Here is a 24,406-nt window from a genome sequence, read left to right as displayed (position 1 = left end):
GCAAAAGAGTCATGAAGAGCAAAGTGGGCCATTCTAGAGTTCAGAAGAATGATCTAAGGGATTTAAGGTTCTACAGAAGAAGTCTACCCATCATATTCATGTACAAGAATGTTCAGGTGTTTTCTCTGAAGCAATACTAGTAGGATGAAACACTAGAAAGGAGAAATGCTAAATATCTGGTGGCCTGGTTGAATATAAGAACGAAAGGTGTAAAAGATGATGGTATATGTACTTCTATAAATGCATCACAGAAAGAGTCAGAAAACTACAATGATGCAAATAATTTCCATATTGCAAAAAACTGTAAATTCAATAATCAGGACAAAACATCTGGAGATATATAGATTTGATATACAGCATTACAAAATTAGGTGAACCATTATTCGAAGTGTCCTCATGCAGCCCATGGATTTTTGTCTCTGCACCTGTAAATCTGTGATTATACTTGTAGCAATAAGCATACGTTAAAATATTGCCACTGATCCTCATTTAGATGTTTACTCATCTAAAATGTATCATCTCCTTTTCAGTCCTAGCAAATTTGCTTAAAAAAAACCTCAAATGTGCATCTGCCAGTAATGGGACTGTATTGAGGGATGGGGGTTCTTCAGCTTGAAATTTGGAGATCAAGGGAAAATTAAAGGAGATACTAAATTTGGAGTATTGTGGTTGAATCGTGGGGTAGAGGAGAGGGAGAGGCTCCTCTGGGTGCTATTCCAGCTTTTCTTAACAGCCTTGTGGAAAGTCTTGGGGAACAGAATGAAGGCTGTTTCCCTTTGACCATCACTTCAGCTCTTCATCCCCAAGTCCCGTGAAGGTAACCATGATTGTGGGGGTCCTACCCTGGGTCCTTCCCCCAGACTTCTGGGGAGTCTTGGAACTGGGGGCCTCCCGTGGCCACCTCCCCTCTTCTCTACTTCTAATTTTTTTAACCGTCTGACGTAACTGTAGATGTTCTCATCCATATAAAATGTTTAATTCTTCTCAAATCTCACCAATTATTATTTATATTAGTGTAGCACCTTAGAATACCAATCAAGACAGGGGCACAGTACAAATACTTATTTAAAAATAGTCACGGCTCCAAAGAATTTACAATCAGGGTTACAATAGAACACAACAAATAGTTGAATCAGGATTTGTTGGTAAAGTTAGAGGATGAGGCAAAAGTAAAACAAGCATGTCTTAGCAGAATAAGTAGTAGTCACATCTGCCTACCTCCCACCAAACTCTTGGTTTTAATGAAATCTAGTAGCAACAGGTTCCACAAGCTAAATATGTGTTGTATAAAGAAATATTTCCTTATATCAATCTTAAATTTCCAGGCTTTCATTATCATTGGCTGTCCTTTGGCTCTTGTATTATGAGAAAGAGTAAATAAGAGCACTTGATTTACCTTCTCTGTAACATAGTTATACAAAGTAATGTGTATCTTATTAATAATTCTCTCATACTTATTTCCTCTGTGAACTAAACAGTCCCAACCTTTCCAGTCTCTCCTCATATGGAAATTTTGCCAAGCTGTTAATCATTTTGTCACCTGTCTGTAAATCTCTTCTATTTCTGCTATATTTGAAAAATATTAACAGAGATGTGATCATTAAACCCATGCAAGTGGTGCAGGTCACCCAAGGATGGAATCCTGGAGGACTTCAACTCAGGGGGAGAGAGGAGAAGGAAGAGCTACCAAAGGAAATGGTGAAAAGTCGACCAAAGAAATTAGAGAAAAAACAAGAGAGTCCCAGAGTCAAGGAAGCTAAATGAATCCAGAATGTCAAGGAGAAGAGACAGATGAAGAATATCAAAGACAGCAAACTGCTGTGACCATTACTTGAATACTAGGTCCAATTCTGGTGTCCACACCTTAAAAAAAATTGATTAATTGGAAAGCGTTCAGAAAAGTAGAGCCAGATGAAATTTTTTCACAAATAGCTTATTCACTGAAAAATACAGTTTGAGTTGACTTGAAACAATTAATGAATTTTATATGAATTCTCTGAATAGTCATCCAGAAAAAAAAATTCAGCTTCCCTTATAATCTTTAGCCCAACAGCTACGGCACTCAGCCAGGATGTGGGAGACCTAGGTTCAGTTCCTCTCTCTTCCTGCTGTGAACAAGGGATTTGAACTTGCTTCTCCCACTGAGGCAGGACCTGCTGGGCAGGTCTCTCTCAGTCTCTCCTGTTGAAGGTGTTCCACCATGTATAAGTAATTAAATACTCATCCAGAGAGAGAATTAGAATTGTTGGACACTTAGTTATCTGGGATGTGTGAAACCTAAATTCCAGTCTTCCTGCTCCAGTGACTGATTATTTACACACAGTGGAACAGCTTCAACAGAAGAGCTTGAGAGAGACCCACCCCAGAATCTCTCATAGCCTAGTGGTTAGGGTATTTTCCTGAGAGGAAGGAGACAAGTTCAAATCCCTTCTCCACATCAAGTAGAGAGGGAATTAAAATCCAGGTTTTCCATATCCTGGGTGAATGAACTAACCACTGGGCTATAGTTCTAAAGGGAGGTACCACCACTTCCGCACCATTTTGTTAATCTAACCCAGGTCCAAAAAACCACTTTGTTTGACTGAAAAAAAATTGTAGACCATTTTGATTAGCAAAATTTTTGGAATTTTCAGTTTGGGTTCAACCCAACCCATTTTTTTTTTATTTTTTTTTTACAATTTTTCAGAACTGCCAGCAAATCAAAAAACTCAGTTATTTACCTAGCTCTACAGAAAAGAGCTACAAGAATGATTCAAGGTCTGAGAAACCTGCCTTACAATAAGAGATTAAAGAAGCTCGATCTAGTTAATTTATCCAAGGTGTGAAAGTTGGGAAAAAGCGCAGACATCTTACTCTTCTAGGAAGAGCAAGAGTCAGGCTAACTCTAACAGCTAATAACCAAGACTTCCAGGCAGGGCCTGGGCGAGTGGAAAAGAACTGTAAGAGAGGTTGTTTTGACCTTGTGTTAGATAAGACTAGAACGCAGACTACAGCAAGAACTGCTGAGAAAAATAAGATAGCAGGAAGGAATATGTATAAACAAAATGCAGTTGTTGATCATTACTGTATGTAACAAAAGTTATAAATGCTTGCCCTAATTGTTTATCTTTTGGGAGACCTGCTGTTGTGCACTCTCCCCCTTGCAATATTGCTTGAGAATAAACTGCCTCTGACATGTTGCGACCAACCTCAGAGTGAGGACTCGTTTTTCTCCCACAAAGAGAAGGTTAAGAGCTGACTTGATCAACCTGTAAGTTCCTACATGGGGAGAAGATTTCTGATGGTAGAGGGCTCTTTAATTTAGCAGATAAAGGCATAACAAGATCCAATAGCTGAAACCTAAAGCCACACGAAATCAGACTAGAAATAAGGCACAAAATTTTAACAGTAAGGTTAATTAAGGACTGGAACAATTTATCTAGGGACGTGGTGGATTCTCTGTCACTTGAAGTCTTTAAATCAAGATTAGACATCTTTCTAAAAGATACACTGTAGCTTAACCATAACTTATGAACTCGACATAGGAATCACATGGTGAAAATTATTGGCCTCTGTTATGCAGGATATCAGAATAGCTAATCATAATGGTCTCTTTTGGACTTAAAATCTATTAATCTAATCTCTCACAGAATGTGAGGCCTGGACATGTCCACTATAACCAAAAGGCTGGCACTGTTGTTGATTGTTCACATATGCACTTGCACACACATTCAAACACATTAACTGGAGTGGGGGAAAAATGGTTACCTACCTTTTGTAACTGTTGTTCTTTGAGATGTGTTGCTCGTGTCCTTTCCAAGTAGGTGTGTGTGTGCCACGTTCATGATCATCGGAAGGTTTTTTTCCCTAGCGGTATCCATTGGGTTGGCTGTGGAGCTGCCTGGAGTAGCACCCTTATGGCAGTATATAGGTCCCTGCTGACCCCCCGCCTCTTCAGTTCCTTCTTGTCAGGTACTCTGACAGAGGGGAGGTGGGTGGGTCTTGGAATGGACATGAACAACATATCTCGAAGAACAAGGTAGGTAACCGTTTTTCTTCTTCGAGTGATTGCTCATGTCAATTCCTAGTAGGTGACTCCCAAGCAGTCCCACAGAGTAGGGGTTGGAGTTCATCAAGTTGCAGACTGTGGCACAGCTCTACCAAATGTGGCATCGTCTCTAGTCTGCTGTGTGATGGCGTAGTGCAAGGTAAAGGTGTGGACGGACAACCACATCGCAGCCCTGAAGATGCCCTGAATGGGGACCTGCGACAGGAAGGCTGCAGATGAAGCATGCATTTTTGTGGAGTGCTCTGTCAATGCTGGGGCCAGAATCTTTGCTAGGTCATAGCATGTTCTGATAAATGCCATGATCCAAGAAGAGACTCTCTGGGACGAAACAGGGAGACCCTTCATTCTTTCAGCAATAGAGATGAAGAGCTGCGTTGACTTCCTGAATGGCTTTGTTCGCTTGATGTAAAAGGCTAATGCCCTTCTGACATCCAGGGAATGGAGCATGTGTTCCCTGTCGTTGGTGTGCAGCTTAGGGTAGAATACTGTCAGAAAGATATCCTGATTCGTGTGAAATTGCAAAACTACCTTCGGGAGGAAAGCTGGGTGCGGCTGCAATTGTACCTTGTCCTTATAAAACACAGTATAAGGGGGCTCGGACATCAGAGCCTTGAGCTTAGACACCCTCCTGGCTGATGTTATAGCCAATAGGAACTGATGTTATAGCCACTTTCCAAGAAAGGTAGCACACCGAGCACATTGCTAGGGGCTCAAAGGGAGGGCCCATGAGCCTTGAGAGCACCAGGTTAAGATCCCATGGAGGGATCGGCTGCTTTACTTGGGGAACAGTCTGTCCAACCCCTTGTGGAAATGGCAACCATAGGGTTAGCAAACACTGAGCGGCCTGTTGAGCCAGGCTGGAAAGCCGAAATTGCCGCCAGGTGCATCTTTATTGACGAGACTGCCAGCCCCTTTTGTTTTAAGTGAATTAAGTAGTCCAGGATAAAGGGAATCGAGGACTGCAATGGAGGACTACCTTTCTGGAGGGACGAAACAGAAAATCTCTTCCATTTTGCCAGATAATTAGTGCGAGTGGAAGGTTTCGTTCAAGTCAAGGGTGGCGTACCAGTCCTCCGGATCCAGAGAGGGAATAATGGAGGCCAAGGAGACCATGTGAAACTTCAGCTTCTTCATGAATCTGTTGAGGTTTCGCAGGTCTAAAATAGGCCGGAGCCCACACTGGGCCTTAGGGATTAGGAAGTAATGGGAATAGAATCCCCTGCCCCCTGAACTCCATAGGTATCTCTTCTAGCGTCCTGAGTTGTAGGAGCGTTTGCACCTCCTGCACTAGAAGCTGCTTGTGAGAAGGGTCCCTGAAGAGGGACGGGAAAGGTGGGTGGGAGGGTACAAAATTGGAGAGAATATCCCAATTCTACCATGCTCAAGACCCATCAGTCTGAGGATATTTGATCCCAAGCACAGTAGAAATGGGATAGATGGCTCACAAAACGAGGGTAAGGATCCGGGATATGGACTGGTGCATTGCCCCCGGGCGCACCTTCAAAAGTTTTTCTTGGGAGCTGGCGACTGTCTCACCGAGCCTTGGCCCTGGGTGGAGGAGGATTGCAGAGGCCTCCTTCCCTTATTACTTCTACTCCATCTCCTATTGTAGTCTTGCCTCTGCTGAGAGTGGCAGAAGTGAGGCGGGGGCTGAGGCTTAAAATGTTTCCTTTACAGGGCTGGCATATGAAGCCTCAAGGACTTTAAGGTCGCTCTAGAGTACTTGAGACTATGGAGCCTAAAGTCTGTCTGTTCTGTGAAGAGACCCGAGCCATCAAATGGCAAGTCCTGTATAGTCTGTTGGACCTCTGGAGGGAGGCCCGAGACTTGCAGCCACGAGCTGCGCCATAGAACAATGGCTGTGGACGTTGTGCGGTGACCGAGTCCGCTGACTCTAATGCAGCTTGCAAGGAAGTCCTTGCAATGGTCCTGCCTTCCTCTAGGGCAGCCCCAAAGTCAGACCGGGAGTCAGATGGGTGTAGCTCCTTAAACTTGAGACAGGGAGTTCCAAGAGTTAAAACTATAGTGGCTAAGGACCGCCTGCTGATTGGCAATTCGAAGCTGGGGCCCCCTGGTTGAATAGATCTTACAGCCGAAGAGGTCCAGCTTCTTTGCCTCTTTAGACTTTGGTGTGGGGCCCTGGTGACTCTGCCTTTCCTTGGCATTGGCCACATCCACAACCAGCATGCCTGACTGAGGGTGGTTGAAAAGGTACTCGTACCCCTTGGAGAGTACAAAGTACTTCCTTTCCACCCCTTTAGCCGTGGGGGGAATGGAAGTAGGAGTCTGCCAGAGAGTCTTGGTAGTATTGTGGATGGTCTTGATCAATGGCAAGGCCATCCTGGAAGGACCTTCTGGCATCAGAATGTCCACCACAGGGTCCATTTCTTCTGACGCCTCCTCTGCTTGCAAGCCCAGATTTTGGTCTACTCTTCTGAGCAGCTCCTGATGGGCTCTATTGCTCAAAGCTGGTAAAGAGGCAGAGCCTGCTACTGACTCATCTGGGGAGGAGGATGAAGAAGCCATCATGGGCACGGGGCCCTCCTGACCCTCCAACTCACGGAGGTCATCCAGTGCCGGTACTTCCTGTACAGTGGCAGATGTGGTGCCGGACGCAAACTCAGTGCCAGGGTCAGTGCCAGCCTCAGCACAGGCGTCAGTGCCGACCTCAGTGCTGGCCTTGGTGCTGGACTCCGAACCCCTTGGAGGTTCCCTCACCATGGAGGCAGATGGAGGCCCCTGTCTGTCCGAGGCAATCAAAAGGAACCTAGAGCTTGGCCCCTGGGCTTGATGATACGCCCATGGGGTCCAGAACAGCCACTGAGCGGGCGCCTGCCAATGTGGTAGTCACGGCATCATCAGGAGTTGTCGTGTCTCATTTTTCCTGGAGCGACCAGACCGGTGCCGGTTACGTCTGGACACGTATGATTCCAGCTCCGACTCCGAGGATGAGTCTGATCTCGGACTCCATGGCGGTGCCGTGTGGGACGGTGCCGGCAATCAGTGCCGAGGAGAGTGCGACTGGTGCCGCAACATGGCCAGTTTGCCCTTGGAAAGTCCAGTCCCCCTGTGCAGTGCTGGTGCTGCCGGTGCTGGGTTGCCATCTCTATGGGGTCCTTGGCAGCCTTGAACATGTCAGGAGTGGACAACATGTCCAACTCCACCATTTTGCTCTCCCGTCCTGGGGAGTCCAACAGAACCAGACTCAACGGTTCTACCTGGGCAGCCGGACTGGACAGCACCAGCTGTTCCTGAGCAGGAGCTGAGTGTCCCAACATGGGACGCACTCCATGGGCACCACTGCGCTCCACTGCTCGGACTGTCAGCAAGTGCCCCCTTTCGGCTCTTCTCTGCTTCTTATGTGGCACCGGCAAGTGAGATCGGTGCTGAGAAGTCACCAAACTTGTCTTCGGTGCCAGAGAGTGGCGGTGCATGTGTCTCTGGAACCTGAGTCCTTTGCCGGTGCCACAGCTTCCCTCACTGGGGCCGGTGCACTGTGCACTGAAGTGCTGGGCTTGGACCCCAACACAGTCTGAGCCGGGCTAGGGACCGAAAGCTAACTCCATAAGGAGAAGCTTAAGTCTTAAGTCTCTCTTCTTCTTAATCCTTGGCAGAAGCTCCTGCAGATCTTGCACTTGTCAGTGTGGTGGACTTCCCGCAAGCACTTTAAGAAGACGTTGTGAGGATATCCCCTGAGCATAAGCTTCTTGCAGTACCCACAAGGTTTGAAGCCTTGAGACCAAGGCGTGCCCCTGGTCCCTGGAGGGGAGTGGGAAAAAAGGGGAGGGGGACAACCCCCAACAGAAACTTAGTCTATGAACTAACTAACTAGAACACTAGAAAACCTATACTACGTAGAACTATACACAATACAAGAACAAACGTTCGCTAGGAGAAGCGCTTGCCCAAAACAAGAGAACGAAGTAGCTCCAACGACCGTCACTGGCAGTAAGGAGGAACTGAAGAGGCAGTGGTTTGGCAGGGACCTATATACAACGCCATAAGAGCGCCACTCCAGGGGGCTCCACAGCCGACCTGATGGGTACCCCTAGGGGAAAAACCTTCCGACGATTGTGCACGCAGCACGCACACACCTACTTGGAACTGACATGAGCAATCACTCGAAGAAGAACGTGATAGTCAATGGCTATAATGTCCTCGGGGGGGAGGGGATATTTAAAATGATTATAGACACTTCAGGATGTGCGTTCGCTTTACTGAGTAACCATGTGCTACCTGATTGTAATTCTTCATCCTTCTTCTCTTCCCCTTCCTTTTTGCCCGTTTTTGAGTATCACCTGTGTTATTTTGCATTCAGATTGTAAACTGTATCTATTTTTGTATGAGAAGCTTAGCATATGTTGCATGCCCAGTTTAGCGTTAAAAATAATGTTCTTTTTAGGGCTGTCGATTAATCGCAGTTAACTCACGCGATTAACTCAAAAAAAGTAATCATGATTTTAAAATGTAATCGCGATTAATTGCAATTTTAATTGCACTTTTAAATAATAGAATACCAATTGAAATTTATTAAATATTTTGGATGTTTTTCTACATTTTCATATATATTGTATTCTGTGTTGTAATTGAAATAAGTGTATATTATTTTTGCTTACAAATATTTGCACTGTAACAATGATAAACAAAAGAAAGAGTATTTTTCAGTTCACCTCTTACAAGTATTGTAATGCAATCTCTTTGTCATGAAAGTGCAACTTACAAATGTAGATTTTTTTGTTTTGTTATATGACTGCACTCAAAAACAAAACAATATAAAACTTCAGGGCCTACAAATCTACTCATTCCTACTTCTTGTTCAGCCAATCGCTAAGACAAAAAGGTTGTTTTCATTTAAAGGAGATAGTGCTGCCCCCTTTTTATTTACAATGTCACCAGAAAGTGAGAACAGGCATTTGCATGGCACTTTTGTAGCTGGCATTGCAAGGTATTTATGTGCCGGATATGCTAAACATTCGTACACCCCTTCATGCTTCGGCCATCATTCCAGAGGATATGCTTCCATGCTGATGACGCTCATTACAAAAATAAACGTTAATTAAATTTCTGACTGAACTCCTTGGGACAGAATTGTATGTCTCCTGCTCTGTTTTACCCGCATTCTGCTATATATTTCCTGTTATAGCAGTCTCGGATGATGACCCAGCACATGTTGTTCACTGTAAGAACACTTTCACTGCAGATTTCACAAAATGCAAAGAAGGTACCAATGTGAGATTTCTAAAGATTTCTAAAAATTTCTACAGCACTCGACCCAAGGTTTAAGAATCTGAAGTGCCTTCCAAAATCTGAGAGGGACGAGATGTGGAGCTTGTTTTCAGAAGTCTTAAAAGAGCAACACTCTGATGCAGACACTACAGAACCCGAACCACCAAAAAATAAAATCAACCTTCTGCTGGTGGCATCTGACTCATATGATGAAAATGAACATGCGTCGGTCTGCACTGCTTTGGATTGTTATCGAGCAGAACCTGTCATCAGCACGGAGGCATGTCTCTTGGAATGGTGGTTGAAGCATGAAGGGACATGTGAATCTTTAGCACATCTGGCACGTAAATATCTTGCGACGCCGGCTACAACAGTGCCACGAGAACGCCTGTTCTCATTTTCAGGTGACACTGTAAACAAGAAGCGAGCAGCATTATCTCCTGCAAATGTAAACAAACTTGTTTGTCTGAGCGATTGGCTGAACAAGAAGTAGGACTGAGTGGACTTGAAGGCTCTAAAATTTTACATTGGTTTATTTTTGAATGCAGGTTTTTTTGTACATAATTCTACATTTGTAAGTTCAACTTTCATGATAAAGAGATTGCATTACAGTACTTGTATTAGGTGAATTGAAAAATACTATTTCTTTTGTTTTTCTACAGTGCAAATACTCATAATCAAAAATAAATATAAAGTGAGCACTGTATATTTTGTATTCTGTGTTGTAATTGAAATCAATATATTTGAAAATGTAGAAAACATCAAAATATTTAAATCAATGGTATTCTATTATTGTTTAACAGTGTGATTAATCGCAATTAATTTTTTAATCGCTTAACAGCACTAGTTCTTTTAAATGTGGGTTTTAATCGGCCTCCCTGAACTATCCTAATTCCAAATTAGATTAAGAAAACAATGGCTCTTATGCAAAGCAAACCACACAATTTCTTCTTAATCTTATTATTATCAGTTTTCTTTGTAAGGATGAGAACACCAAAAAATCTTAATATTACCTCGGCTTTTGGCAGCTTCCTTCAAAGCAGTTAGAACTTGAGGCTTCAGGTCATCAGAAAGTAATCTTCCTTCAAGGCCTGGGAAGAGGGACCTAGCATGCCATTGAAAACAAAGAAGTATTGATCTTAGTATCCTTATCCAAGTCATTTATGTTGTTGTTCTATAGTTTCAAATACTGTGAAACAAATTATATATGTACTTGCCTATATATTTGGAAAAGTTTTCTTTTTGCAGTATTTTCTTAAAAAAAACAAAATATGTATAGCAACAGAGAATCCTAAGAAAATTAACCTCTAACTATTCTGTACTTTTGACAGGTGGTTTAAGAGCGTTCTTGTTAAAGATACCAGGTTTACAACTTGAAGACATTAAGACTGATTTTAATGTAGTTATACTCTAGAAAGAGACTTTTAAAATAGCTTTCTAGGGTTCTATGTCGCTCAGTGAACTGACATCAGAGTATAAAGATGTAGGGTATGTAATTGCTAGCACTGAAAATACCACCTGGGACCTGAAAATCAGGCTGTGCTCTTCCTGGCTCTGAAATCACCAGCAACAAATAATTGTAAACCACAAATAACCATGGTAAAGGTTGGATGAATAGATTTTATGCTTCAGACAGTAAATTTTCATGTCACAAGCCACAACACTTCAAGTTCAAGAAGTTCTGGAGGCCAAATTTAGGTTGGTAGGTAATTGATTAAAGTCCATGACCTCCATGGTAGCATTCTCTGAAAGGCTTCCAGTTCCACACAAGGGGCCAGTATGTGGGTGAAATAATGATGAAGGGAGGAGGGATTTAGGTTTATTAGGAACTGGGGAACCTTTTAAGGGAAGCAGTGGCCTATACAGGAGGGATGGGCACCACCTTAACCAAAATGGAACCAGACTACTGGCATGTACAATTTTAAAACTTGTAGAGGAATTTTTAAATTATGGGCTGGAGAAAAGACAATAGGTGTGGAGGAATACATGGTTCAGGCACATACACCCCTCAGGGATGAATTTATTAAAGGGGGAACTCTGTATACTAGTAAAGAGGATAGGAAAGAAGTTGGTAAAGTGCAGACAGGAGGCAGTGAGGAACAGTAAAATGTAACAGAGTCCTATTTAAATATAACATGTGAAAGCAAGCAACTGAATATTGACAAAATTTACAAGTACTTATATACATGTAAATGCTAGAAGTCTAAATACTAAAATGGGTGAACAAAAGTGCCTAGCATTAAATTGAGGACATTGCTATAACAGGCATCATAGAAACTTGGTGGATAATCAGTGGGACATAATACCAGGATATAAAATCTATAGGAATGACAGAATAGCTTGTGCTGTTGAGGGACTGGCATTATATTTTAGAGAAACTATAGAGTCAAATAAGGTAAAAATCTGGAATGAAACAAACTGTATCATAGAATCTCTATAAATAGAAATTCCATGCTTGAATAAAAGGAGTAAAGCAATAGGAATATACTACTGACCACCTGACCAGATGACAGTGATTGTAAAATGCAAAGGGAGGTCAGAGAGGCTACAAAAGCAGAAAGCACAATAATCATAAGTGACTTCAACTAGCCTCATATTGACTAGGTAAATGTCACTTCAAGGCGTGATGCAGAGATAACATTTCTAGACACCATATATGAGTGCTTCTTCAAGCAGTTAGTTCTGGAACCCACAAAGAGAGAGCTAATTCTTGATTTAGTCCTTAGTGGAGCACAGGATCTGTTCAAGAGGTAACTATAACTGAACTGTTTGATAATAGTGACCAGAATGTAATTAAATTTAATGTCTTTGTAGGGAAGATAATACAAAAAACCCACCACAGTAACATTTAACTTTAAAAAGGGCAGCTACACAAAAATGAGGATGCTTGTTAAACAAAAATTAAAAGGGTCTGTCACAAGGGTTAAGCAGCTCGGGGACTATATAAAAACCACCAAAATAGATGCTCAGACTAAATGCATATGCCAAATCAGAAAAGAAAATAAGAGGACCAAAAGAATGCCACCATGGCTAAAAGGCCCATTCAAGGCAAAAAGGCATCCTTTAAAATTTGTCTGCTAGTAAGGATAAAAAAAAGAGCACAAACTCTGGAAGGTTAATTGTGTAACAGTATAACAACGCAGCCAAGAAAGAATTTGAAAAGCAACTTGCTAAAGATACAAAAAACAACAGTTTTTAAGTACATCAGAAGCAGGAAGCATGCCAATCAGGCAGTGGCACCACTAGATGACAAAGGTATTAAAAGAGAACTCAAGGAAGACAAGGCTTCTGCAGAGAAGCTAAATGAATTCTTTGCATCAGTCTCCACTGGAGAGGATCTGGAGGAGATACTCACGTCAGAGCTAATTTGGGGGGGCAACAAATCCAAAGTACTGTCCCACCCTAACATGTCAATAGAAGAAGTTTTAGGACACACTGATAAATGTAACAGTAATAAGTCACCAGATGGTATTCACCAAGAGTTCTGAAGGAATATGAAATTGCAGAACTACTAACTATAGTATAAACCAGTGGTCTCCAAAGTGGGGTGCGCAAGAGGATCCTTCGGGGTGCGCAGCAGAAGGAGCGCCGCCAGAGCAGCGCCGCTTTTTTTTTTTCCTTCGGCAGTTTGGCCGGGAGTCCGAGCAGCTTTTTTTTTTTTTGCTTCGACAGTTCGGCCGGGAGCAGGGGGGGTGTGCTCAAAAAATTTTTACTGATGGGGTGCGCGATCAAAAAAGTTTGGAGACCACTGGTATAAACAACGAGGAGTACTTGTGGCACCTTAGAGACTAACACATTTATTTGGGCATAAGCTTTCGTGGGCTAAAACCCACTTCATCAGATGCATGGAGTGGAAAATACAGTAGGAAGATATATATATATACACAGTACATGAAAAGATGGGAGTTGCCTTACCAAGTGGGGGGTCAGTGCTAACGAGGTCAATTCAATTAAGGTGGAAGTGGCCTATTCACAACAGTTGACAAGAAGGGTTGAATATCAAGAGAGGGAAAATTACTTTTGTAGTGTTAATGAGGCCAATGCAATCAAGGTGGACGTCGGCCATTCCAACTGTTGACAAGAAGGTGTGAGTATCAGCAGAGGGAAAATTACTTTTTGTAGTGACCCATCCACTCCCAGTCTTTATTCAGGCCTAATTTGATGGTGTCCAATTTGCAAATTAATTCCAGTTCTGCAGTTTCTCACTGAAGTCTGTTTTTGAAGTTTTTTTGTTGAAGAATTGCCACTTCTAAGTCTGCTATTGAGTGTCCAGGGAGATTGAAGTGCTCTCCTACTGGTTTTTGAATGTTACAATTCTTGATGTCTGATTTGTGTCCATCTATTCTTTTGCGTAGAGACTGTCCGGTATGGCCAATGTACATGGCAGAGGGGCATTGCTTGGAATCTTGATGGCTCCCATTAACTAGGACAATTGGTTTTGAATGGCTCTGTTTACTTGCAAAACTTCCTGGGTACGTGCATGCCAGCGCTGGAAGAATGAAGGCTGGGGTCTCACAGGACATGTGACCATGTCACATGATACTGGAATCCATTTTAAACCTGGTGCTTTTCCATTTAGAAGGAAGGGTGGGAACCCAGAGAGAGACAAAGGATTCCCGCTTTGTGCCAAAGATATAAAAGGGGGTGGAACAGAACAAAGGGGGCTGCAGTCATGAGAAATCCCCTAATTACCACCTGAGCTGGAACTAACATGGATTGTACCAGGGGAACGGATTGGGCCCAGACTAGGAAGGAGTCTAGTCTGTGAAAGAAGCTTATTGGAACATCTCTGAGAGTGAGATTTACCTGTATTCAGTTTCTTAATGTATTAGGCTTAAACTTGCGTGTTTTGTTTTATTTTGCTTGGTAACTTACTTTTTTCTGTCTGTTATTACTTGAAACCACTTAAATCCTACTTTTAATGCTTAATAAAATCACTTTTGTTTATGAATTGACCCAGAGTAAGTGATTAATACCTGGGGGAGCAAACAGCTGTGCATATCTCTCTATCAGTGTTATAGAGGGTGAACCATTTATGAGTTTATCCTGTATAAACTTTATACAGAGTAAAATTGATTTATTTGGGGTTTGGATCTCATTGGGAACTGGGTGTCTGGGTGCTGGAAATAGGTGACCTGCTGAGCAGTTTTTGGTTGAAGTCTGCAGCTTTGGGGGTGTGGTTCAGACCCTGGGTCTGTGTTGCACAGACTTATGTGTCTGGCTCAACAAGACAGGGTTCTGATGTCCCAAGCTGGCAGGGAAAATGGGCTCAGAGGTAGTTTCAGCACATCAGGTGACAGTCCCAAGCGGGTCTCTGTGACCGAACCCGTCACACCCATGTCAGAAAGAATCTAGTGGAACTGGAAAAAGTACAGAGAAGGACAACAAAAATGATTAGGGGTGGCTTCCATATGAGGAAAGATTAAAAGACTGGGACTGTTCATCTTAGAAAAGAAACAACTAAGGGGGAATATGACAGAGGTCTATAAATTCATGGAGAAAGTGAATAAGGAAGTGTGATTTACCCCTTCACATAAGGCAAGAACCAGGGGTCTCTCAATGAAATTAATAGGCAGCAGGTTTAATACAAACAAGAGGAAGTACTTTTTCACATAATGCACAATTAATCTGTGGAACTCATTGCTATGGATGTTGTGATGGCCAAAAGTGGGTCCAAAAAACAATTAGATAAGTTCATGGAAAATACCTCCCTCAATGGCTATTAGCCAAGATGGTCACGGATGCAACCCCATGCTCAGAGCAACCCTAAATCACTGATTGCAAGAAGCCAGGAGTGGATCACTTCCAAACTGCCCTGTTCTGTACACATTTCGTTTGGCCCAAAAGAGTCCCAGCCCAGGAATACAGAAGAGCTCCCTCTCAAGAGACAGGGAGTTGCAGTTGCTCAGGTGAACCAGACTGAGATAACAGAAGCTTGCTGACCTGGACAAACAGAACTTGAACAGAAAAGGAAGAGTATGTCACACCCATGGGACCCAGGAGTAAGGACATAATGGTGTGTCTTATCAGGTTCCAGCAGACAACCAGATGTGAGTATGATGGTTGCCATCACTCTGCCTGTAGCCTGAGTCATTATGATGCTAAAGGTTATTCTGGGATTCTGACTGTGGGAATGTGGGAAGTGTTTTTTGCTTGATGTGTTGTTTTCTGTAATGATGTAACAGAGTTGAGCCCGAGGGCTCAGGCACAAGTTCACCATAGCCAGGGGGTAAATCCTCACCAGTGAAACTGAATCAGTGTTGAATGTGTCTTTGGCACATCTAAAAAGATATGGTGGACCGAGATCTGCTAGGACTGGGGGGACCCTGGCACAGCTAGGTAAAAGCTGTGGGCCAGCACCCTGCTGAAAGCTGGGAAAACTGCTGAGTGGTGAGACTCTGGCTCAGCTATGAAAGCTGTGGGGCAATACTGCATTGAGGGCAGGGAAACTGAAGCAGAGCTAGAAATGGTTGTAGCCCCCAAAACTGCTGGGTGCGGTAAGACACTGGCACAGCTGAGGGTAGTGGTAAGGTCAGAACTCTGCTGGAAGCAGGGCAGACTTGGGTGATAGGAGGTCTGGTTTCACACCTTCAGAGGTAACAGAACCCTTGACTGGCCAAGGTGACCTGCATGGATGTGAAGCACGAATGTTCAAAAGAGGAAAGATGCCCCTTAGTTTATGGGTTCAGGGGAACTTTGAACTGACACTTGTGGAGTCAATGTCCGCGGGAGGTGTGACACAGACGCCCATGGTGATTTCAGTACTCTGCGTTAGCAACTCTTGTCAGATCTGACATACTCAGTGTATCCCTACTCACTATTGTTATAATCTGTATCTAAAAGGTATCATGTAATCAGGGCTGTCTCCAGGCACCAGCCCAGCAAGCAGGTGCTTGGGGCGGCCAAGGGGAAGCGGCGGCACATCGGGCTGTTCGGCGGCAATTCGGAGGCGAGTCCCTCTCGGAGGGAAGCACCTGCCACCGAATTACCACCGAAGAAGAAAGTGGTGCGGTGGAGCTGCCGCCAGAGTGCCGCCGATCGCAATTGCGATCACGGCTTTTTTTTTCCCCCCCGCCGCTTGGGGCGGCAAAAACCCTGGAGACGGTCCTGCATGTAATAGGTGTTTGAAAAACGAATCACTCACTGATCATTAATATTTTTGTGGGATGTATGTACAGTCAATCCACAAAGGATTATTCAGACATGCTGAAGTTATAACTAAAATGTGTTTAAACCAGGCACATCAAGGGGAGTTGATAAACAGTATTTTTCCAGACAAAGGAATGTGGTTCCCCCCGCTTAAATGTCTCCCATGTAAACTGAGCACAGTGTGATCAAAAACAAAGAAAAGCATATTTGCATGCCAGGCAAACAAAGCATCAAGACAGCAAGTGGGGGAAAAGTGATCACTTAATCTCAACGAAGGGATGGAGGCTGTACCCCCAAGAAGCCTCCCTGTCTTTTGAAGTAGGGTCAATGAACTTTGAGAGAGATACTTTTTCAAAGCTTTTCTGGTCTACAAACAGAGGGTCAGAGAAGTTATCCTTCACATGAGGAGACAAGGAAAACCAGCACCTTTGACTAAGAGAATCTGATCAACCAGGCTGGAAAAGAGGCTTGGTGAGAAACACTTCTTTGAACAACAGATTTAAATCATATTTTAATCTTAAAAGTGTATTTTTACTTTTGTTTGCTTGTAGCCCTTTCTATCTTTATTCCTTATATTTGGTATCACTTAAATCTATGACTTATTGTTTAATAAACTTATTTTACTTTCAACATAAACCAACATAGTGCTATGATTGAAATAAGAGTGTTAAACCTCAGTTAAATTAATGCGTTGCAGTGTGTTGCCTCTTTAAAGTAGCAATGAACTCAATGACTTCTGAGAATGTTACAGGAGAAGGATGAACACTGCAGGGAGGCAGTTTTGGAGAAATTTGGGACTGGGATGTGTTGGTGTCATGCTGCATACAGTAACTGGGCGGTGAAAGCCAGGGTGTCACATACATGCTTGTATGCTGGCTATCAGTGTCTAAGCTGTGAGCCACAGCTGCATACCATTTAAGGCACCCAGAGTTGCAGGGCAGGTGGTGAGACAATCCCTTACTGGTCTAGGTTGAACCCCAAAATGTTATAGATGTTCCTTTAATGTTGCTGCTCTTTTCCTCTACTTGGAGAATAATTTTCAATGTGATTTCACAGTTAATAGCAGCGGAATAGATAGGAACACTAACCACAGGAAATAATTGTTTTAAGGAGAAAATAATTAGACAAAACAGAAGTTCTTGAAGACAAATATCTTATTTCCATACAATTGTACAAATGCAAACAAAGGAAGAGAATTTCAAAAGTTATATAGAGCAGAAAGATTTCAATATAGAAAGCTTTAAAAGTTTTTCATAAGGTGCCAAAAACAATTTAGTTAAGTGGGTTAAACTGTATTCAGAGAAGTGGTAACACAAGGATCTAATTGAAAAATAAGGCAGTATTTTATGATCTTAAGTGCAGTACCATCACAGCTAGTCACTGCCTTCAGTATATGGAGCCACTAAACTGACTGTGCAATACATTTTTTTAAAAAGCTTGTATTTTTTGTAAAACTAACCATTCCTGTATTTAATTTAAAACTATCTCACAGTAATAGCTAAGGGAGGTAGGAAAAGATTAGTGTCATCTAAAGCTTTCATTTTAATAAAGCCTTAGCCAGGCCATTAACAGATCCCTTGAACTGCTCCTCTAGGATGCATGTTTTCAGCCTTCTCTTATTTCTGTTTCCCAGAAGAAAGCTAGTTTGAGAAAAGCTACTTGGTGTATATTTTATAACGAGATTTGATAATTCGTTATAAATTCTGACAGCAACTATCTTCAAATCTTTCAAATACAGAAGTATATAAAATTTAATCTTGAGTTCCTTTTATGCATTATTTTATTATGTTAAAAACTGTGGTATGCTTATTCTAAATGCACTACTCATAAGCAGGTGACAGTTTGTAGTACTTAAAAATATTTAAACTGTGTTTCAACAAAATATAACATGTAAAATGTTAAATATACCTTGGGTAATCTTCTGAGGTTATGTAAACTACATCTTGATCTGACACAGATGAGGAAAATGGAATAAAATTTCCGTTTTGTAATGGCAGAAGCTCCAATCCAATAAGTTCGCTGTAGACTCCATCAGTAAGTACAAATTCCAAGAGATGAAGCTTTTCATCAGCAGGGCCAGTATGTCCAGATTTCCTCAACACCTGCCGCACTACAGCAGGAGTCACTTTTTTCACAGTTTTAGAGCTAGATACGGTAAGATGAACTGCACTAGCAATATTTGCTGGTACCGTAGCAATCTGGTTCCCTGAGCTCTGGAGGTAGTTGAGGACAGTTTGTGTGTACTCCAAGCAGTCATCCATGTCTGAGAAGCACACTTGCTCCACTTTTATCCAGTCACTACTAGCAGAATAAATAACTGCATTCTGGAACAACTCTTTAAACAGAGGTTCTATGATTGGTTTCCAATGTACCCTGATTTTCTTCTTTTCAGGCCATAGTCTATAAATTCTTTCAGCTGACAAAGGAAAATCTGAGTTTTTCTCAGTCTCCATTCGCTTGATAGCCTCCAAAATGAGAGTGGCATATGCTTTTGGGACAACATTCACTACAAGGAGGTCATTCCATAAAGCTGCTGGATCTCGCCACTGATCCAACTCTCGCCATTTGATACTCCTCCTATTGTCAGTCAGGCCAAAGAAACCACTAACATGAACTGGAAGACCAGTCTTGCTTTCCTCACCAGGAGGTAAAGGAAGAAAACAAAATGCTCTTCCTGAAAACTCTGCCACAGCTCCTTTCTCTTCCTCATTACTTGATAAAGACATAGCTATTCCAATAGTAGGGACAAACTTCAAGTCATCAGCCAAACAATCTAGTTCATTGCATATTCCTCGACCTCCCACACTGTTACATACTAACCAAGATGTTTTTTGTGCATCCTTCACACTCTCATCTTCTAAGACTATATTTACGTGATATGTCACACATGTTACGCTGTTGCTTGGAACCCCTTTACAATACTGACTTATTGCAGTTCCTAGAATCTTGATGGAATTGGGTCGTTCATGTTTCAAGGCCTTATTCTCACTAGCAGTTACTCTAAAAACCAGTCTCTCAACTCCATCAGCCTCCCTAACATGTACGGAAACATCTTGCACACTTTTCAGGAACAGCAGCACTGTATCTGCATCTGCTCGAAAAGATTCAAACAGTTCCAGAACTTTTTGTTTGTTGTACAGATTGCTACTCAGTTGGGAAGGCTGTAGGCGAAGAGGGAAACGAAAAAATGTACCAGGAAAGTTTCCATTCTTGAAGGTTTCCTTAGTGCTACCAAATACACCAATGAATGGTGCAAACTGGTCTGTAAATTCAGTAATTCCTTTGCTGTCATCTTTTAGATTCCAACACTGGCCTGATTCATGGGGTCCAAAAAGTGTTTGATGGGGATCCAACATTCCAATCTGGTCACCACTGAAGATACTAGGGACATCTGCACAAGTGAAATCCAACAAATATGAATAACCCCAAACAGCAAATCTGAATAACCCCAAAATATTCTACATTATCCATACCTTAAAACAGCTTTAGCCATTACAATCAATTAAATTGTCATTTTAAAATTATAAATTGCCGTTATTTATCAAAAACTCAATTCTACTAATGGACGACTATTCATACTCTAGTAGAGACAATATTATATAAAAATATCTTACGATGACAGAATCCGTTTATGGAAGGCATAACAGAGATAAATGACATAGGGCAAAACTTCATTTGATCAAAGATTTGACACGCTCGTCTCAGAAACGAAATACTATCTAGATATCGAACACCAGTTGTCTATACTTGCCTTTCTTTTGCCATGCCAGCTTCATATTATAATAATCCAGTATTATATTGATATGTAATCCAACAGAATGAATAACTACTAATCTTTCCATGTGGCATAACCACAACAGAATACAAATAAATGTATTGAATGCAACATTTTTGGAGGTGCAAGTCAAAAAATGTACGAATTTTTAAGAGAAGAAGGCAGAAATCTGTATCCAGGTTTCTACGTAGAGTGTACTAATTCAATGCACATATATGAATGAAAGAAAGGACTATCAAATGAAATGGTGAAACAATCCTACAGAATTTAGGAAGCACTCTGCAGTAATAAAAGATCTAAATGAAAAAAAGATGCCCATAGTTAAGTGCTACCAGCTTGTGGAAGAGGAGCACATTATGACTCATTAGCAGTATACTAGGGTATTTTTTGCTTTATACAATCAATGTGAACATCCTCCTGTTAAATAGTAAATTGCATGTGATGGTTATACGATGGAAAAGTACTTTTTTTGGTAGGAGACAAAATTAGCATTGTTTATTGATCTTTATTTCACATTTCCCTTAAATACATACAGGACAAAAATCAAACTGCACAAAGCTTCAGTCTTTGCTTATTGTATCTTATTTAAATTTATAGACGTCTGTTAAACATCCATCCTATGCTCTGGGCATCAGTTATATAAACTAAAAATGCATAATTCAAGTAATACAACATAGAGGATTGTTCATCCCACATTAATATCACCAGCAAAATATAGAGTCAATAATAAAATAAACCCCTCCAATTCTCAGCCTCCCTCTAAAAGCCTCGAAAAAATATGGACTTTATAGCATGCCCAGAAGATTAAAAAAAGATGGGCTCTGATAGACCATGGGTGGATGGAAGTGCATTCCAATGTCAAGGACTTCACCCAGAGAACACCCTGCCAGCATCCTTATGTTTGATGTGTATATGAGATTAAACAAATCTTAATGTTAATATTTTTATTTTTAAAGGAGCTACACATAGTACCTGTTATATGATATACTGAATTGAACCCAATTCCAAATCTTCCAACTTTCAGGGGATCATCCTTTTTCTTGCTTCTTGCTATTTCCTGTATGCCATGCCAGTCCTCAAGGGTAAAAACTGCATTGTTGTATACATAAAGTGCTGGCCCTAAAAAATAAATAGGCACACGTAAGGCAATTCAAAAATAGCACACTTGGGTCCACCTGTTTAGTTTCCAGGAAGTAAACTTACTAAATCAAGAAAGCATTTTTGAATGTAACTATAGATGTGCAAATTTAATGAGGAAGCTGTAACTCAAACTGGTATTGGAGAAATGAAACTAAAATCTATTGGGAAAGTCCAAAAAGATGAAGAGGAACTTCTGCAAAATAAAAACCCTAAACAACACATTTTCTTCTCTTTCTCTTCAGAGACACAAGTCCGTCAACTGATTTGTTGGATTATTTTAGACTCCATGAAAATTTTAACACACACCATATAATTTGGGTTTACTACCTACCATTTTCTGTCATACAAGATAAACGAAGGTCACGTTGAGAAAGAGCTTCAGGAAACTTCAGGAAAGCAGTGACCATGGGGGTCATACAAGAATCCTCTTATAACACTGAATGTCCTGAACCTAGATTATAAAAGAGCTGTGCGGCCCCAACCACTTCAGTTCCTTCAATAATTCTGAGAATCCTATTGGAGTAGAACAAAATACAAAATCGGTGCTGATAAAATTTGCAAATGACACAAAGATTGGCAGAGTGGTAAATAATGATGAGGAAAGGACAGTCATATTAAGCGATCTGGATCATTTGATAAGATGAGACCATGTGAACAAAATATATTTTAATATAGCCAAACACAAGAGCATACATCTAGGAACAAAGAATGCAGACCATATGTACAGAATGGAGGACTGTATCCTGGAAATCAGAGACTCTGAAAAGGATTTAACAATCAGAGTGGACAAACAACTCAACATGAGATCCCAGTATGATACTGTGGCAAAAAGAGCTAATGCAATTCTTGGATGTACAAAAGTGAAGTAGTGACCAAGAGTAGGGAGGTGAATTTACTTCTGTATATGGCACTGGTGAGATCAATACTGGAATAGCACATGGAGTTCTGGAGTTCACATTTTAAAAGCAACGTTGAAAAACTGAAGAAGGTGTAGAAAAGAGCAAGAAAAAGAATTGGAGGGCTGGAAAATTGCTAAAAGAGTTCAATCTGTTTAGCTTATCAAAAGAAATTTGAGAGATGACTTGATTATAGTGTGTAAGTACCTTCACAGGGAGGTGATTGGGTACTAAAGGATTCTTTAATCTATCAGAGAAAGCCAGAACAAGAGCCTACTGGCTGGAAGTTAAAGCCAGCCAAATTCAAATTAGACATAATTTTTTATCAGTGAGGGTGATTAACCACTGGAACAAGCTATCAACGGAAGTGGTGGATTCTCTACCACTTGAATTCTTCAAATCAAGAGTGGATTCCTTTCTGGAAAATATGCTTTAGTCAAACAAGTTACTGGGCTCAATGCAAGAGTAACTGGATGAAATTCTATAGCCTGTGTTATAAAGGAGATCAGACTAGAGGATCTAATGGTCCCTTCTTAGCCTTAAAATCTATGACCCCCAAGGAAGAAGAGAAAATGGACAGGCAGTCTGAAATACACAGAAGCAACGCTCTCAAAAATTATATTTAGTGGTAAGCAACCATCGCTAGTAAAGTTGCCTCTATCCATTCACACTTACAGGATTTGGCATCTCTAGCCAAACTGTGAAACTGTATAGAAAAGCTGTGTCAGTTGCGGGAGTGCAATAACATTCTCACACTATGATCTCATCAGCCCCTTCTACATAGATTCCAAGGCCAGAAGGGACCACTGTGATCAGTTAGTTAACCACCTGTATATCACAGGCTACAGAACTTTCCTGAATTAATCCTAGTTGAACTAGAGCACATCTTTTAGAAAAAAACATCCAGTCTTGATTTTAAAAATTGATAGTGATGGAGAATCCACCACAACTCTAGGTAAACTGTTCCAATGGCTAATTTCCTTTTAATATAAGAGAACATGCCCCCCAGCCCACCCCAGTTCCTCCTCCCAAACCCACACAGTCCTGAAATACAAAGAATTCCAAGGCAGAGGGAAGGCAGGTGGGTAATGTCAATGCACAGAGACAACTCTCGAAGAACAACAATTACTAGTAAGTAATCCCTCTTTCTCTGAGGGCCTCTGTGCATTCCCACTTATGGGAGATAAGCAAGTAGTGTGCCCCATTAGAGGACAGTGGGTGAGGAGTTCTAGGCTAAAACTCTAGCTCTACTCTGCCAAACTGAGCATCAGATCAGATTTCAAGTCCCATGAATAGTACTTAGGAAAAGAACTCCATGTTACTGCTTTGCAAATCTCTGCAATGGAGGCCTATCTCAAACAAGATACAGAGGTAGCTGTAGGTGTAGTGGAATGCGTCTATAACCCAGAGGTAATGGTTTTCTGGCTAATGAACAACAATGTTCAATATACTTCCTAATCCATTATGAAAGAGTCTGTTTACCTCTAGACTGGACCTTACACCTTTCCCTGTAGGCAACAGTCTATTAGATTTTCTAAAGGGCTTAGACCTGTCCAGGCAAAAGAGTGTAAACAGATCTCTTGTGGATGGGCATAAGGTCTGGGGAAGAAAACAGGGAGGAAGACCTACTGTGACAGATGAAATTCTTAGGCATAAAGCTGGAATAGGTGGAGAGGTCATGAAGGCAATGAGCTCACTAACCCTCTCAAGCAGAGGTAATTGACGTTACAAATGCTGTTCTAAGGAAGCTCAAGACAGGAACTCAGAGGGTAGGCCCATTAACACTGTTAAAAGCAGCTTCAAGTTGCTGTCTGAAAAAGGACCTCTAGCAATGGGAAACACATTAGTCATTCCCTTGAGAAACCTGGAGACTTTGAAGTGAGAGAATAGAGGCTTGTCTTTAATCAACATGTGATAGGTAGATATAGCTGCTAGATGAACTTTTAGGGAAGGTGCTGCTAAACTCTGTGATTTTAAATGAAACAGAAATGCTAAAATTGCAGGGGCTTCTGGCCAATACGGGGCTAAGCCTTTATCCTTCACCCAACACAAAAGCCTTGTCCATTTTAGTTTGTGATGCTTCAAGGTAAAATTCCTTCTGGACTGTAACAGTACTGTTTGGATGCAGAATGAGTCTCAGACAATATTCCCTCTTGAGTATTAGAAAATATT

At 41.6% G+C, this 24,406-nt stretch overlaps 1 protein-coding gene across 1 annotated transcript in view; it reads right to left on the bottom strand.

The window, feature by feature from the left end:
* Window positions 1–24,406, bottom strand: part of SACS (sacsin molecular chaperone) — a 66,898-nt gene that overhangs the window by 32,166 nt on the left and 10,326 nt on the right. The window contains exons 3-5 of the mRNA XM_065404673.1: window positions 21,171–21,317; window positions 18,332–19,814; window positions 10,288–10,379 (exon numbers count right to left, since the gene is read on the bottom strand). Coding sequence (XP_065260745.1) covers window positions 10,288–10,379; window positions 18,332–19,814; window positions 21,171–21,317 — 1,722 coding nt within the window. The remainder of the gene's footprint in view (window positions 1–10,287; window positions 10,380–18,331; window positions 19,815–21,170; window positions 21,318–24,406) is intronic.

The sequence above is a fragment of the Emys orbicularis genome, chromosome 1, assembly GCF_028017835.1.
Source record: "Emys orbicularis isolate rEmyOrb1 chromosome 1, rEmyOrb1.hap1, whole genome shotgun sequence".
Lineage (NCBI taxonomy): Eukaryota > Metazoa > Chordata > Testudines > Emydidae > Emys > Emys orbicularis.
This window is presented reverse-complemented; position numbering and strand designations above follow the sequence as displayed.